This window comes from Peromyscus leucopus, chromosome 14 (genome assembly GCF_004664715.2).
Source record: "Peromyscus leucopus breed LL Stock chromosome 14, UCI_PerLeu_2.1, whole genome shotgun sequence".
Taxonomy (NCBI): Eukaryota; Metazoa; Chordata; class Mammalia; order Rodentia; family Cricetidae; genus Peromyscus; species Peromyscus leucopus.
Genome location: NC_051075.1, coordinates 34302396 through 34319135, shown reverse-complemented (window position 1 = coordinate 34319135; position 16740 = coordinate 34302396). Strand labels below are relative to the sequence as shown.

The 16740-nt window shown below is 36.1% G+C and overlaps 1 protein-coding gene across 1 annotated transcript in view; it reads left to right on the top strand.

Moving 5' to 3' along the window:
• The window catches only part of Mdga2 (MAM domain containing glycosylphosphatidylinositol anchor 2), a 779363-nt gene that overhangs the window by 533992 nt on the left and 228631 nt on the right, over positions 1–16740 (top strand). The window contains exon 6 of the mRNA XM_028859113.2: positions 1296–1565. Coding sequence (XP_028714946.1) covers positions 1296–1565 — 270 coding nt within the window. The remainder of the gene's footprint in view (positions 1–1295; positions 1566–16740) is intronic.

Genomic DNA, 16740 nt, shown 5'->3' with positions numbered 1-16740 from the left:
TACATATAATACAGCTTTCACTTTGTCATAAAATATTACTGAACATATTAACTTGAACATCAATAAAATACCTACTTCTGTTTATGAAAGTGTTGTGTATACTTACAATGTACTATAAGTAGGATATGCCCTGTATGAAAATAATATTTTATGGTCTTTAAATAGCTTCTATTTTGAGTGTTTGGTGAGAAGGTGATTATTTTCAATTGAATGAATATGTATTTTTGTACTTTTTAACTTGAGGATTTTAAAAGACCTACTTTTCACTGTGGGAATTTTACCATTAAGCCATAAAAGAAGTGGTAGTTTCAGTATTTTTGCTGGGCCATTTGTGATTGTTTCTTTCTGAATTTTAAAGCTGTGTTTGTGAGAACTCAGAACCTAAAGTAGCTTCACACTCAGGAGAAGTGGATGCTATGCTTGACAACTTCAGTCACTTTTGGTATTCTAGTGTCAGGACAATAATTCGGGGAAGTAACTATTTGCATATTCTTGTGTGACTTTTCCTAGGGTGCCATGAGCAAATGGGTGCTCACCTCAGAGCACTGACAACAGCTCACAGAAATTACTCAAGTCTAGCTAAGAAGCCATGAATTTTCTGGGGTAACTGACAGAGGCCCAGGTGATGCAAAAACAGCTGCACTACTGTGAGCAACACCTGGTGTAGGTGACCACTAATAAAGGCTGAAATTGATGGAATGTTGCGCACAGATTCCAGGACATATGAGGTTGGGAAGGGACCTTGTGATGTTTCTGGAGAAGCTTCAAGATTCTTGTCACTTTCATGAGTTTTCTGAACCTCATGGATTTGGTTAATTTCCTGAGTCTGGAGATATCCCATGGGGGAATATTTCAGTTCTGAGGAACTCGCCTCAAAATACCCCTTCATTTATTTAATTAATTTAAATCAATTATTTAAAACACTTAATAATACTCTATACATTCATACTGCTTATGTGAAGTATAGAAGTATTACATCTGGCTAAAGTTTGAACAGTACACTCTGTTTTTGATAAAAAGAACAGCATTTGCCAGGTGGTCGTGGTGTTAATCCCAGCACTTGGGAGGCAGAGGTGGGCAGATCTCTATGAGTTTGAGACCAGCCAGGACAGGCACCAAAACTACACAGAGAAACCCTGTCTTAAAAAAAAAAAAAAAAAAAAAAAAAAAAAAGAAAAGAAAAGAATAATTAAAAAGAACATTTAAGTTTAATTGCTCAAATAGATGAGTATAAAACCTGTTGTTGGTTCTCAGTAGCAGCATATCTCACTAAATGTATGCCTTTTGTCTTTCAGCATCCCCATCAATTAAGCTTTTGGTGGATGATCCTATAGTTGTAAATCCTGGAGAGGCCATAACATTAGTGTGTGTTACGACAGGAGGAGAGCCAACACCCTCTCTCACCTGGGTCAGATCCTTTGGGACTCTGCCTGAAAAGATTGTTTTGAACGGAGGGACGTTGACCATACCTGCCATCACCTCAGATGATGCTGGTACTTACAGCTGCATTGCCAATAATAATGTGGGAAACCCCGCAAAAAAGTCCACCAACATCATTGTGAGAGGTAAGTTCTTCTGCAGAGGAAATAAATACTGTCATGTTTAATTTAAAAATATTTTCTCAAATATTGACTCCATATGCAAAATATTGAGAAAATGTTTATAAAAAAATCAGATAATATGTCATCAGAACTAGAATCTGAAAATCTTAAATCCTAATGATACTTAATTTACATGAATGAAATTAACAACATACTTACAATGAAGTATGGGCTTGTACTTAAAGTATGTTATCAATAAAACATAATTAATAAAGTGTTACATAAATATAAAATATACATAGAGCATATGTCCGTTTAGATATTTAATAAATTTATCAGATTTATGATTTGCCAATATTTATAGAACTCCATTTATAAGAAGACTTTACATTTTGATGTATAGAGATTTAGATATGTTCTCATACTTAAATGATTCTACTTACATACATTGAGTATAAAATATAGTGATAATTGCAGAATGTGATTTGGAAAGCATAAAAGGTAGATATAAATATTTAAAAACTATTCTCAACTTCTTTTTCACTGAGGTTATTAAGAAATTTATATAGACATTCATACTCAGTTCAGTAATGTTTGGGGAGACCTCAATGAAACAGACTTGGAAAAGTCATAAAAAGAAAACAAAGTTTATTTGAGGAACTAGAGCAAAAAATGAGTCCCTAAACTAGCAGGAACAGGGAGACTGGTGTGGTGGCTACCAGCTAATATGTTGATGGTGTATGTAGCCCTACTATTGGAGGAGATAAAGGAGTTAAGAAGGATTTCAAAGAGAACTTATGTTCTTTGTGTCATAGTAACCTAACATGGTACTGGGTAGGGGTGGAAATGGACAATGATGCCTTTCAGGTTAATAGAGACATCCACAGAACCAAGAAGACCCTCTGCACAAAGCAGATTATTATGTGAGTGAAACATAATTGGGTCCATTGACATTAATGTGTGGTTGTTTTGTGGATTATTGTAGTGATTTCAGTGATCCCAGCTCAGTGTGTCAATGTACAAATTATTAGAAATATACTCTTGACAAATTATACTTTTAAAAAAAGAATGTAAATTATTATAGTATAAACACAAACACTATGGCTCATGCCCTCAGCTGCATAATTGTTGGTCATAGTATAGTCAGTAACTATGAGATGTGTTAAACCATCACTTTATACATCATGATAAAATGCAGTCGAACCAATAAAACTATCATAATGCTTCTCCATGGGATTAAAAAGGTTAGACCCAATAATCCTGAGGTGATTCTTAGTATTACCAAAATGAGATTTTAGGAATTGTTATATTGAACAACCTAAGTCTATCATCCATCATACACCAACTGTTTAAAAATGAAAGAAATGGGGGAAAAGTGTACAGTAGGCAGTATTTGTTTTCTGTTTGTTTGTGTTTGCTTTTAAAATGCCTGTATTATCAAGGAGATGTGAAATAGTCTGTCAAATCTTGCTGTAGAAAGCATTGCAACAATGCATTGCCCGAAGTGTCACAGATCCAATAGTGAATACCTTATTATATTGTTTCATCAAAGAAACAAGTTCACTTGAGAAAAAGTGACAAGTTCCATCTAGTTTACAGAGTAGAGTAATTTATAACACTGAATCCAAGGGCAGCCAAAGTGCCTGTGTTTTTCAGGCATCCTCTAGAAAGGTAAATGCACAGCAATGCTTTCTGCCTCCAGTTTTCATCACTCCAAAGGAAACTTTACAACTCCTACACAAGTAATATGAATGAAGTAAAGACTTAAAAATTATTTATCTGATGTACAATTTCTCTTTCTTCCTTTAATTTTTCTAAAATCTATATTTGCATAATCATATTATCTTACCAGTAGGACTTCTCAGGAGTGACATTAAAATAATCAGCAAATTGAGATTTTGTTTAATGTTACTGAATATAATGATAGCCTAATGGATGCCAAGTTAATCTGGGGAGATACTACAATAATTCCAGATATCTGTCTTCTGTCCAATGGCAAGAAAACAAGCGTAAAGAACAAGATTTTATTTTGCTATTTCTCTTTAGTTATTCTCCAGTCTATAGGACCCCAGTCTCCCTGTATCACAGATGAGGAGAAATGCAGAATGATGGATTTAATTCTATCTACATGAGAATCCATAGGTAGATCAAGGATGTATTGTTCTTAAAAAATCGGCATTTCTGCCTGTGAGTGTCTACATACAGAAGAAGAGAATAGTGTTCAAAGAGGAATGAAACTTCGGAAACATGTTTGAACTCTTTCTTTGATCTTTTCCTTTTTTTATCTAAAAGTTTTTCATACAGGATATTTTGATCATATGTGTCCCCTTCCCCAACTCCTCCACTTTCTCCCCACATTCCTAAGGATCCAACTTAATGTCCCCATCACAAAAAAGAAAATCAAACATCAAAAACCTGTAAGACAAAATTAAAATGCCAAACAAATAAAAATGAAACAAATGCCTACAACACTGAGATAGATAGATAGATAGATAGATAGATAGATAGATAGATAGATAGATAGATGGATGGATGGATGGATGGATGGATGGATGGATGGATGGATGGATGGATGGATGGATGGGCGGGCGGACGGACGGACGGACGGACAGACAGACAGACAGACAGACAGATAGATAGATAGATAGATAGATAGATAGATAGATAGATCAATAAATAGGTCATTTTGTGTTGGCCAACTACTTCTTAGCATGGGCCTGCTCTTGAGTGTGGTTGAAATATCCAGTGACACTCCATTGGTGAAATTGATTTTCCTTTTGCTGGTGGGTATCAATTGCAAAGTATTTTCTTGGTTAAGCATGGAACTCCCTGTCCACTTCCCCTTCTCAGTGTTTGGACCCATCCAGCTTAATCTTGTGCAGTCCCTATGGATGCTGCCACAGATTCTGAGAGTTCATGTGTACTATAGCCCTGCTGTGTCTGGAAGACACTGTTTCTTTGGCTCTAAGAAACTTCTGCCTCCTTTTCTACATAGATCCCTGAGCCTGAGCACAGGGGTTTGATGAAGACACCCTACATAAAACTGAGTGTTCCAACATCTTTCACTCTCCACACATTGTCTGCTTGTGAGTCTCTGTGTTAATTTCCACTTATTATAGGAAGAAGCTTCAATGATAAGCACTTGAACAAAGCACTTATCTATAAGGTAAAACAATATGTCCTAAGGAGACATTTTATTGCCATATTCCTTTAGCAGAATAATAGAATTAGGTTTTCCCCTATGCTCATAATCTCTCTCTAGTCTCAGGTTCTTGTTCTCTTTAGCAGTATCAGTGTCGGGTATATGTTCCAGCTCATGAAGTGGACCTTAAATCCAATAAATAAGTGATTAACTCCTCCCATAACGTTTGTGCCACCATTACTCTACCATTTCAACTAAAATCAGGAACAAGACCTGTGGTGGTAATCTAATTGTACTGAAATATTATTTTGATTGTATGTTAATAAATAAAGTTGTCCGGGGGTCAGAGCTATTAGAGCCATAGCAAGAGTGTGGCGGTGGTGGCACACGCCTTTAATCCCACAAGATCTCTGTGTGTTCAGGGTCAGAGCTATTAGAGCCATAGCAAGAGTGTGGCGGTGGTGGCACACGCCTTTAATCCCATAAGATCTCTGTGTGTTCAGGGATACAGTCAGCATTGGAGACATATACCTTTAAGACCTAGGGGGCTGTACATTCAGACGGTGACGAGGCAGTCATGTGTTTGGGTTTACAACCAATGAGAAGGCAGAACAACATACTTTAAAAAAACTAACCGACAGGAAGTAGGTCTCTTTTCGCGAAGCTGGGACAGCAGAAGGAAGGGTGAGATTTAGCTCTGAGCTCTGACCTCTTGGCTTTCTCTTTTACATTGTTTCTGTGTTTCTTATTTAATAAGACGGTTGGTTACATCAAAAAAGACCTTTCCTTAAAAATAAAAACTTTTTAAAGTAAAATATATGTGTGATTTACATATATTGTTTTCTGTATGCAATATCTCATTCCATAAATACAGCAATCTCAAGCTGAATATGAATTTCATGGTTTACAATCTGAATAGGAGATTTATGACCAAGGCAGAAATGCTTCTCATATGAACTTTTAAATTTTTACAGTGATTGAGGCACATTTTCCTAAGTCAAGCAAGAAGCAGTTGCCTGATAAGTGTGAAAAGAAAATTATGTTGATTCCTAATCTCATCCTGGGTGACTGAGCTCAATGCATTCCATACTGCTGCTAGATAATGTGTTATTTCCATTTGAAGTTTTCTGTTGTGATTCACCAGGTTTAGAAAATATCCACACTTCTGTCATGATTAAGTCACTATTGAATGAGCATTGATAGTAACATAGTCAAGAAATTCTTGGCATATTTTAGTGTATTGTGGGATTTTTAAATGTGCTACAGTGCATTCAAATCACATATGCATATATGATCCAAAAAAAGCATAAACTCTAGGTGTGTTTCCTTTGACCCAGTTTAGGTACATTTGGGGCTGGAAACTTGCAGTGAGGAAAGAAGGTGAAGTATGGTTAACTTTTATTCTTTTCATTTGTTAATTCTCTACTCTCCTCTCTACCATGCCTTTCTCATACCTTCCTAATGGAGGCCATCTTTACAAAGAACATTTTTTTGGTCCTTATGCAGCATGAGTGGTCTCAAGAGATATTTTTCTTAGATAATATATACATCTGTGGGCATGGAGAACTGTTCAGTCTGTGAGGGATGTGGAAGGAAAGACAGGGAAGATGAAAGAAGGGATACAAAAGGGTAAACAGAGGTGTAAATAAGACCAAAGTGTTATACGTATGTACCATATGTAACAATTTGTACAATTCATACATGACAATAAAATTGAAAGAAAAATGTGTCCTCTGAAGAGAAGCTTTAAAGAATCCATTAATATGCAACGATCTTGAATATCCCATTATTTCAAATCTCCCTCTCTCTGTCTCTCTCTCTCTGTCTCTCTCTCTCTCTCTCTCTCTCTCTCCCTTAGGGGCATCCAATTAAACACTGTTTGAGATGAAGTCATTTTATGAGCCATTCACATCTATCTAGTGGAAACATGTAATATAGATTTTGTAAGAGCATATAAGCCTCAGTGTGCTACCTTCAGTCTTTGAGTAATACTATCATGAGAGTTAGATTCCCTCTAAGAATTGTTTTTGAACAGAGTCTATCATCAGGCCTCACTAAAACATAGTTTTAAATTATCAAATGAGTCAAGAACAGTGCAGAACAATTATTTCCAAGGTCTGATGGGCCCCATAGAGAATAAAGAGATCTTCCACAGGACTGGGGTGAGATAGATATATCTTTTTACCATCCTGAGTTTTGTAAAAGCTTACATCTCAGTACTTCCCATTGTTATATCTGTAATTAAATCTGTTCTCTGACCTTCTTCCACTCTTAATCATGCATTCAATCTAAGACCTGAAGAGTGAGGTGTCTTCTACTTCTTTTAATAAGTAGATAAAGCACTTTTCATGGAATTTTCTAGATTATATTCTTAAGTAAAATGAGTCAGGAACATTCTATTATTTCGACTCATGAAAAAATAAAAGATTAGGAAAATAAAGGTGAGTTAGTACTCTTGATTGTGACCTACAAAATCTCTCCCTACCTCTATCTTAAAACATTATTTGACCCTCTCCTCCCACATTTGATGATACCACCATTGTCTTTCCATTGACACATCTCCCTTGCTTGGTTAAACTAATGTTCACAATATTTCTTCCACTCTATCTCTCCTTGCAAACACTTTCCTACCAAATTGGGCAAAACAGACTATGCTGAGTCCATTGGTTCATATTTAAGAAAAGAAGGAAAACATTAACTTAGGGCTATGACCTTGAGAAGAATTTTTAATCTCAAAAGACTCTTTGTCATTAATGGATCAGTCACTTTTAGAATGGGGCATACTGGGAGGTCCTTAGATAATTGTTAGTTCCCATGCTGTAATCCTCAGATTACATTGGTAATACTTGCTAGATTGTTCTTATAAAAGGAGTATGTTAATCAAGTATGAGAAAATAACCTCAAAGGTAGAAAAGTTTTATGCTGGCTGAGAGTTTCAGAGGATCTATGGTCACTTGGCTCTACTGCCTTTGGGTCTCTGGTTAGCATCAGGGCAGGGAGCATTTATGGAGCCATGCCACCTTACCTTATGTTGGGTGAAAGACAGAGAGCAAATCGACAGAACTAGAGATAAAGCAAAACCTTTAAGGACATGACTGCAGGGACTCACTCCTGTCAGCTATTTCTATCTTCTATGTTTACATCTCTTTCTAACAGCTCATCAAAGTATGATCCCGTCAATGGATTAATTCATTGACAGGTTCAGAGCCTTCATGATTGAAGCACTTCTCCAAAGCAGCTTAAGCCTCTATGAAGCACATGGCATTTGGAGGGAATTGTCAATATAAATCAAGACTAAGAAGACAGCAAATGCTGTAGATGCCCTTTGATGGGCAAAGTATCAAATAATGTGCAGACAGGCTTTAATGCCACTACTGTATTCAGTGAACTCTGTAAACTGTATGCTTCAAAACACCATGTTCCCTGAATGCCTTAATACTCACTTTATGTCTCTACCTTTTTTTCCCTACTCTCTTAATCTTTTATCAATCCTTTTTCTGAACCTTTGTAAAGTAGTAATGTAAGCATGTTTTTCCCCTTTCAATTTCAAAATTGTTTCAACATTTTTGTTGACCATAATCTATTATGGTAACATAATTAAATAACTTCAGTATTGAGCTACAATTCACCTTTTCAGAAAAAATCAATATGTACTCATTGGAGACTGAATATACAATTCCCTCCTTGCACAGAAATATTGTATAACATCACAGAACATCATAAACCTCTGTTTTGAAAAGTGATAACATTCCTAATTCCAGTTTATATGCATAGAAGAGCTGTTCAACTATCAAATTTTAATTTTAAACATATTTATCCTGAAATAATTTCATTGAAAGATGTATTATCACAGCAAACATTTTAAAATATTCCTCTTTATACTTATTGGTGGGAAAATGTATCGTTGTAAACTTCTGTGGCTAGAACTATTAGCTTTAGAATTCACAAGTTCTAAGTAATAACAACCACCTGTATCAGTTAAGTGCCTGTTGTATACCATTTAGCATACACACACTAAAGACGTTAACATTTTAATGTATGGTTTAAGGGCTGGTATGGTTGATGTATTGTGCACCCCAATGAACTTATCTACATGTCAGAGAATACAACAGCTGCTATATTAAACATACGTTTAGGCAGTGATAGCACACGCCTTTAATCCTAGCATTCAAGAGACAGAGCTTTCTGGATCTCTGTGAGTTCAAAGCCACTGGAAATAGCCAGGCATGGTGACACATGCCTTTAATCCCAGGAAGTGATGGCAGGAAGCAGAAAGGTATATAAGGCATGAGGACCAAGAACTAGAGCCTTTTTAAGCTTTTAGCTTTAAGCAGCAGTTCAGCTGAGATCCATTCAGATGAGTATTCAGAGGCTTCCAGTTTGAGGAAACAAGATCAGCTGAGGAATTGGCAAGGTGAGGTTGTATGTGGCTTGTTCTGTTTCTCTGATCTTTCAGCGTTCACCCCAATACCTGGCTCAGGGTTTGTTTTTATTAATAAGACTTTTTAAGATTCATGTTACATCCTGGTGTGTTGACTCTTGGTGTTCTTGCAGAGGACATGAGTTCAAGTCCCAGCATGCAGGGCAAGTGATTCAAAACCAACAGTTAATCCAGCTCCAGAGGATCTTATGTCCTCTTCCAGCCTCCACAGACATCCTTAGCAGATTTCTCAAAACTTAGCAATTTCTCAAATCAAGCTTTATTTCAACAATAAAGCCAAAATTCAGACTTAGGCTTCAGGACCACTGACACACAAAAAAGGTAACTTTCAAAATTTAGCCAGATTTCCAGCAATAGTTTACTTTCTCTAAAATATTTGAATCCAGTGAACTCAACCCCCCCTCTGTGTTTCTCTCTCTCTCTCTCTCTCTCTCTCTCTCTCTCTCTCTCTCTCTCTCTCTCTGTCTCTCATTCTGTCTCTGTCTCTGTCTCTCTCTCTCTCCCTCCCACTGAGTTACACCCTAGGTGTTTCAAAGTCCTTTCCTGGCTCCCCTACCTTTGCAGAAGATGTAGCCCTTGGAGGCATACTAGCAACAAGCTGAGTTTGGGAACATATTACATTTTTACTTGTTAACAGTCACCTTCAGTAATACTCCCAAGGTAGCTCCCTTTGGAATACATATCCTCTTTAAACTGGAACAAGTTTTGGGTTTCGCTTTTGTTTGGTTTGTTACTGTTGTTTTGGGTGTTCGTTGTTGTTCATGTTCTTTCTTCAGTAATCACAAACATATGTTTATTGAATTTCTAGTTCTAACTCACATGAAATACACAGTTTATTATTTTCTGAACAAGAATACATTGTGAAGAAGGACTTGGCATTACAATGATTTTTTTTCTGGCTCTTGCAAGTTATTGTATAAAATAATTAAAGAATTTCTTACAATTAGATCAATGGGATCACTAAGATAAAGATACAAAAAGTTTTTGTACAATTAAATTATTAAGAATAAACACAAAAGAAAATGAGCTCTAAATATTCATTAATTGTAAGAGGACTGTGTATTCAAACTCTCAACCAAAAAGTTAGCCCTCATTAGCTAGAAATTTCCCAGATAAAATTGATCAGATTTTAAGCTCATTGAATTTCTAATGGTAATTATTTGTAATTTTTCAGTTGTAGTCAGTATAATCCTACACAAATCACACAGTTATCAAATTACGTTTCAGTCACCACTATTTTATGATCCTTTATTAATAAAAAAAAAAACATCTAAAATGATACAAACCAGCCCTTTCCTGTGTCCAAGTTGCATTGCCCATTGGATGCCAGCCTTCCAGAGGGCAACACACAGCAAATACTTAATCTCATTTCTCTATTTAATATTCTGTACTACTTAGAACCCTTTCCTGCCTTCATCACCAAAAAGAAAACATATCAGAGAGAATTACATTACATTGTGTTCCATGGCTCTATAATGATTTTAGTGTTCTCTTTTTTGATGATTGACCAGACCGTATCAATTCTAAAAATAAGCAATTTTATTTGCTGTCAGCTGATTAGAGGTAGCTGGGTTTTAGGATCTAAAATATTTTTTTCTTTCTTCATTGAAATAGTATATGAAGAGTCTCATAAACTATGTTCTTAAAAAGTTTCATGTAGTTATTGTATAATCTCACACATACTTTTGTATAGCTATTGTGATTCTTAAATAGCATAGTTACATATATTTGTTTGTATTATTAAAACTTAGCCCCTGGCCTGTGGTTGTGCACACCTTTTATCCCAGCACTAGGGAGGCAGAAGCAGATGGATCTCTGTGAGTTCCAGGCCAGCCTGGTCTATAGAGCAAGTTCCAGGACAGCCAGGGCTACACAGAGAAACCCTGTCTGGAAATAAGAACAACAAAAACCTAGAATGTCCTGCTTACAGATAGAACCTCTCTTATATATATACTGAACAAAAGGAAATATTTCAGTTTTTACTAATGTTCTAAAAATCAACACTGCTAAATATCTAGCAAATAAAAACATACTTAATCAATTTTTATTTAATTCTTTAATTAATTATTTGAGGGCATGGCCATCTTTGGATGCCCCATAGCTGTAAAATGATGTTGAAGCAATGGATTCTTTGAAAAGTCAATATAGCATCTTTTGTTTTTTGATTCATCAGGTCTGTTTTTCCAAACCCACAGACTCAGCCAACTTAGTTTATAACAGTGGTTTAACAGTCTATAGACAGAGAGGTCTTATAGGCAAGATACCTGTGTCATCCCATATGCCTTTCCTTAAATTAGGAAATTACATCCTGATTACATATTAGTCCTTTGTTTAATTTTCTGTCCAGCTTGGCAATTGCACTGTATAAACTCTAATACACGACCTTCTAAGCATGTATGCTAAACTATCACTATAGCTCTGGATCATTCTTATTTCCGCAGTTTCTGGACTTCTGCATTCTGCTTTGTTTTCTTACAGACTCACTCAAACAAAAGCATGAGGCACGTGGGCCCATAGTTTTGAATTTATTCACATAGAATTATTAAAGAAATCAAGTTTAAAATAAAGTTCTTTTCTGACTAGTACGAGGTGAGAATGGCTAGGCAGTGGTGTTGCACACCTTTAATTCCAGCACTCTGGAAACAGAGGCAGGCCAATAAATCTCTGTGAGTTTGAGGCCATCCTGATCTATAGGTGAGTTCCAGGACAGCCAGGACTACACAGAGAAACCCTGTTTAAAAAAAAAGAAAAAAGAAAAACCAACCAAACAACAACAACAAAAGTCAAGGTAACTTACTTGGCAGAAGGTTCCCTTGAGTTGGATTTTGGCAAACAAGAGTTCATGAAATTCAGGAAGGGAGTATCTTTATTTGTGTCCAAGGGATACAATTAAGTAGCTTTTTAAAATTACTCCATTTTCTTTTTATGAAGGATTAGAAACAGTCCACAGTCCTTAAAAGACAAATTCAACCTTTAAATTTGAACTTTCATGCTGCAATCTTTCCAGCAACTGTGTAATTAATACATTTAGTCCTGTGAGTGTAATCACTTAACTTTATTCTTTTGAAATTCTGAATTGCACAATAATTTATTTAAAAAATTAATTCATTAGAAGTTTGCTAATAAATATAGTATTGCCTCTATTTCTATATTTCTCTATATGTGGTATCACTTCTCCAACACTGATTCCCAGAGTCCATCAGAGATAATACTAAAACAGATTCTCTTATAGACTTAATTTCTTAATTTTATCTTTTGAGAGGGTCTTGCTCATCTCCTCCCCTTTCTCCTCCTCTACTTCCTCCTTCTCTCTCTTCTCCACAGTTCACGTCTCTGAAATTTTGATAGTCAAAGAAACCATGAGAATCATAATTCAAATCCATCTTAATGAAACCAACCAATAATTAGTGAATGATGAGGGAAAACACTTACCTACTTATTTACTACCTACTAAAAGTATTATTGAATTTGGGTGTCACAGTCTGAGCCCTGAGTCAGTCTGAGCCACCTGTTCTCTATAAGCCAATGAAGAGAACCAGATTAAGAGTGAAAATCAGTGAGTTCCATGACAGGCTCCAAAACTACACAGAGAAACCCTATCTCAAAAACGAGAGAGAGAGAGAGAGAGAGAGAGAGAGAGAGAGAGAGAGAGAGAGAGAGAGAGAACACTTTGTTTAAAAGTGACTTTTAAAAAGTATAAAGAAAAGTTTTTTTAGATAAAAGTAGCTAAGAAAGTCAAAATCAGAGAAACTTGATTGAATATTTTTAAATAATAATATATTTGAAATATCATTTTTACTTTACATTTAAGTATTTGAAAGATGAGAGTGCAGCAGATAAGATACATACCTTATAAGCAAAGGAAATATAAAATAAATGAGTAGGTTGGTTCATTTTTTTTTTCCTATCATAAGTTTTTTTACACAAAACTATCATAGGTAAAGGACATTTTTTGTTATAAATTCTTTGAGTTTCTCAAAAACATACTTTGATCATATTCACCTCACAACTCCTCCAGGATCCACACCCCACTTCCGCACCCACTCAACTATCCGTTGTCTTTTTTGTTGTTGTTGACTTTGAAAACCCACTGAGTACAGTTCCTACTTCCATTTACCCTCGGGTAGGCAACCATCCACTAGATCATAGCTAACCTACCAGGGTCGGCACCATCCAAGAAAGCCGACTCTCCCATTCTTAACAGCTCTCAATTGCCAGCTGGAAAAGGGACTTCATGCCTACCTCCACTCTGCATGCTGTGATTCTGTCTGGCTTGACCCTGAATGCCCCACTGTGTCTGAAAAAAAGACTGTTTTCTTGTAGTCACTTAATGCCTCTGGCTCTTACAATCTTTCTCTCTACTCTTACACAATGATGTCTGAACTTTGTGGCGGCAGCGGGATGGGGAGGGGGGCGGTGGCGACGGTGTAATATACATGTCCCTTTTAGGGCCAAGCATACTGCAGTCACTCATTCTGTGTCCCATGACTAGTTGTGTGTTTCATGGCTAATTTCTATCTACTGCATAAAGAATCATTTCTGATGAGGGTTTAGAAATACACACGTCATTGGTGTAATAATATGTCATTAGTAGTCAGTTTAATATTGTGTTTATTTAGCAGGATAATTTTTTTTCAACACCAAAAATATAAAAAATTGAAAACCCATTGCATTTTCATGTTAAACTCACAAACAGTAGCATAATTTTATGTTATAGTAATCAACAACATATAAACAATAATTGGCAAATAGCTCAATCATCAAACAATGAAAATCTAAATTGAGCAATAAATTTATATTCTTTTCTTTTATAATTCAACATGTCTTGATTTCAGGTATTGTGTGCACAGAAAAGAATATGGTAATTGATGTGTATTTCCCCAGTTATAATTTAGAAACTATTCATAGTTACTAGCTAATACATGATATAACTTTGTGCATAATTCAATCATGTCATTTAAGAGACATGTTGTTTCCAAAAATAAATGAAGAGTATACCCCTTTCCTGACTAAACTATAGTAGGGTTTTGTTTGTTTTTTATCTATTGTTATCTTTCTAAAGCACATTGTGTCCAAATTCTCCTAGTTTTTCTGACCCTAACCCAAAGACACAAATAAGTTCGGAAGTTTCATGAATATAAAAAACGTATTATTTTGTAAAAGTCGTTCTATGACAGTATTTAAAATAGTAATTGAATAGAACAATTTGACTTTTATGATTTGATTTCAATAAGTTGTCCTATGCCAGTGTTTCATCACTTATAAACTAAAGGCAATATGGCATAAACAAAGTAGAAATGAGATTTTCATTCATGTCTGCATTGAAGAATAAAACAATTTGTGAAGAAGAAATCATTTTTGTGAGCCTTAAAAGGGAGCTGAGAACTAACTGTGTCTCAGAGAATTTTAAAACCCACTTTCAACATGAAGACATGGTGAATGACATAACCTGCCAGAAAGAGTTCAGATGAGGAAGTTTCTGAATTTGGAAGGTAAGGCCAGCATTTTCTTCTGAGAGGTCAGAAGAAGGCAACTCTGAAAGCAAACTTCAGCTGATCGTGAGTGACAGGCACCCACGAAGCACTGAACTCTTTGGGAAAATGAAATAAACATGCAAGAAAAATGTAGGAGTGTAGGAAAGATTGCTTTTAACATAATTGAGACTTCAGTACTGGTAAAAGTGTGAGTCAAACAAACAATGAAAAAATAGAGAGAAAAAAACAATATTTTTATTAATTCTTTCATGAGTCTATATATTTTGACATTCACATCCCCTTCTGAACCCCTCCCAGGTGCACTCTACTTCCCTATACACTCAACTTCAAGTTATTTTCCTGTTGTTTTAATTTATTATTATTATTATTATTATTATTATTATTATTATTATTATTAATTCATCCAATCCAATTTGTGCTTCCCAACTGTTCACACGTAGATTTTTCCCTGGAGTGTGGTCCACTTACCAAGAGTCACACGATAAAAGGAAACTGACAGCTTATTCTTTGTCTCCCAGCAGCTGTCAAATGCCAATAACTCCTCTGCTAAGGGTGGGCATTTGTGCCCAACTTCCTCCCTCTGTGCTGAAGTTTTGTCTGGCCCGAAGTGGCACAGGTGTTGAGCATGCTACCACAATCACTATGAGATCATTTGTGAAACTTCCCTGTTTATCTGCAAAACAGTTTCCCTGAAATAATCTACCACTTCTACTTCTTACAATATTCTGCCCCCTCTTCCAGGAAGGTTTTTGAGTCTTGAGTGAAGGAGTGTTGATAGGTATATCCCATTTAGGCACTAACACTGACAATCTTTTATTTTGTGTGAGTTGAGCCTTTGAGGGTCTTTGTGTTCATTGCTGTCTACTGTAAGAAGCTTCTCCAATGAGAATTGGAAGATGCACTGAATATAGCAATGAATCATTAGGAATATTTTAGTACTATATTCATTTAGCAGAATAATAGCAGTGTATTCTCCCCTAGGGGCTAGGGCCTCTGGAACAACAGATGTTTGGCCCTATAAACAGTCTCAGGTATGCATTAATTTTGTGCAGTGAGCTTTCAATCCAATCAGAAAGCAATCGGTTACTCCCATAACATCCATGTTTCTGTTACAACAATAGACACAGCTTGTCAGAGTGGTCATTATTACAGTTCTCAGAATTTACAGCTGGGTGAGATTGCTTGCCAAACCCAGCATGGCTGGGACTGGATCTGACTAGGGGCAGTGAGGTAGTGAAAGGACAGTGACACTAAGTAAATGATCAGCACAAATAGCAGAAAACCCGGGGTGGTTGTCTATGCATGCTCTGATGGATCCATACTGCTTACTGCAACAACCCAGAAGAGCATCTTGTTTATTATGTGCAGTACATGGATGGGGAGGAGTTATCTAGTCTTAGTAGATTTCTATGGAGGAGCAGTGTCACTGTGCAAACATCCAGGAGGAGGAAGCTGAAGTTGCTAGTATTTTTTCTTTTGTTTTTTGTTCGTTTGTTCATATATATATATATATATATATATATGAACATATATTGAATATATATATTCAGTCATTTGTAAACACTTGTGCTTGGACAGAGGAAGGCTTGCCTTTCTGAACCTGACCCAGGGAAAGGCTTTGTCAGTTTTGAATGGATCATATTCTTTGGTCCTTGATATAACTGTCTCATATCAAACAATATACATTCACTCAGAACTTTGCTTGCTCAGGACTTCACTCACTCCTTACAATGGATAATTACTTTTAACTCCAGTAACATGCATAGCATCTTCCAGCACTATGAAAGTTAGCCAGTAGGGATGAATTTTCCAGGTGAGTACCAACTTAATTTCTCCACTTTCTATGACTGCACTATGTGGTGTCTTCAGGATCTTTCCATCAAGATCAGGATAGCTCTAAGAGCATTGGGAATAGACTGTCATGTTTGGAGGTCTAGGGGAATCATTATGTCAAACTAAAGGGAAACAAATAGAGAGAGTGCAGAACAAGATTAATCCAGGCCTGCCTGGACCCATAGCAGCAGAACATAGACTGAACAGAGGAAAGAAGGATATGGGTATTAATCTGTTGCACTTGGTATGGAATTCACTTTAGGCTCTTATACATGAAGTTGTTTCTCT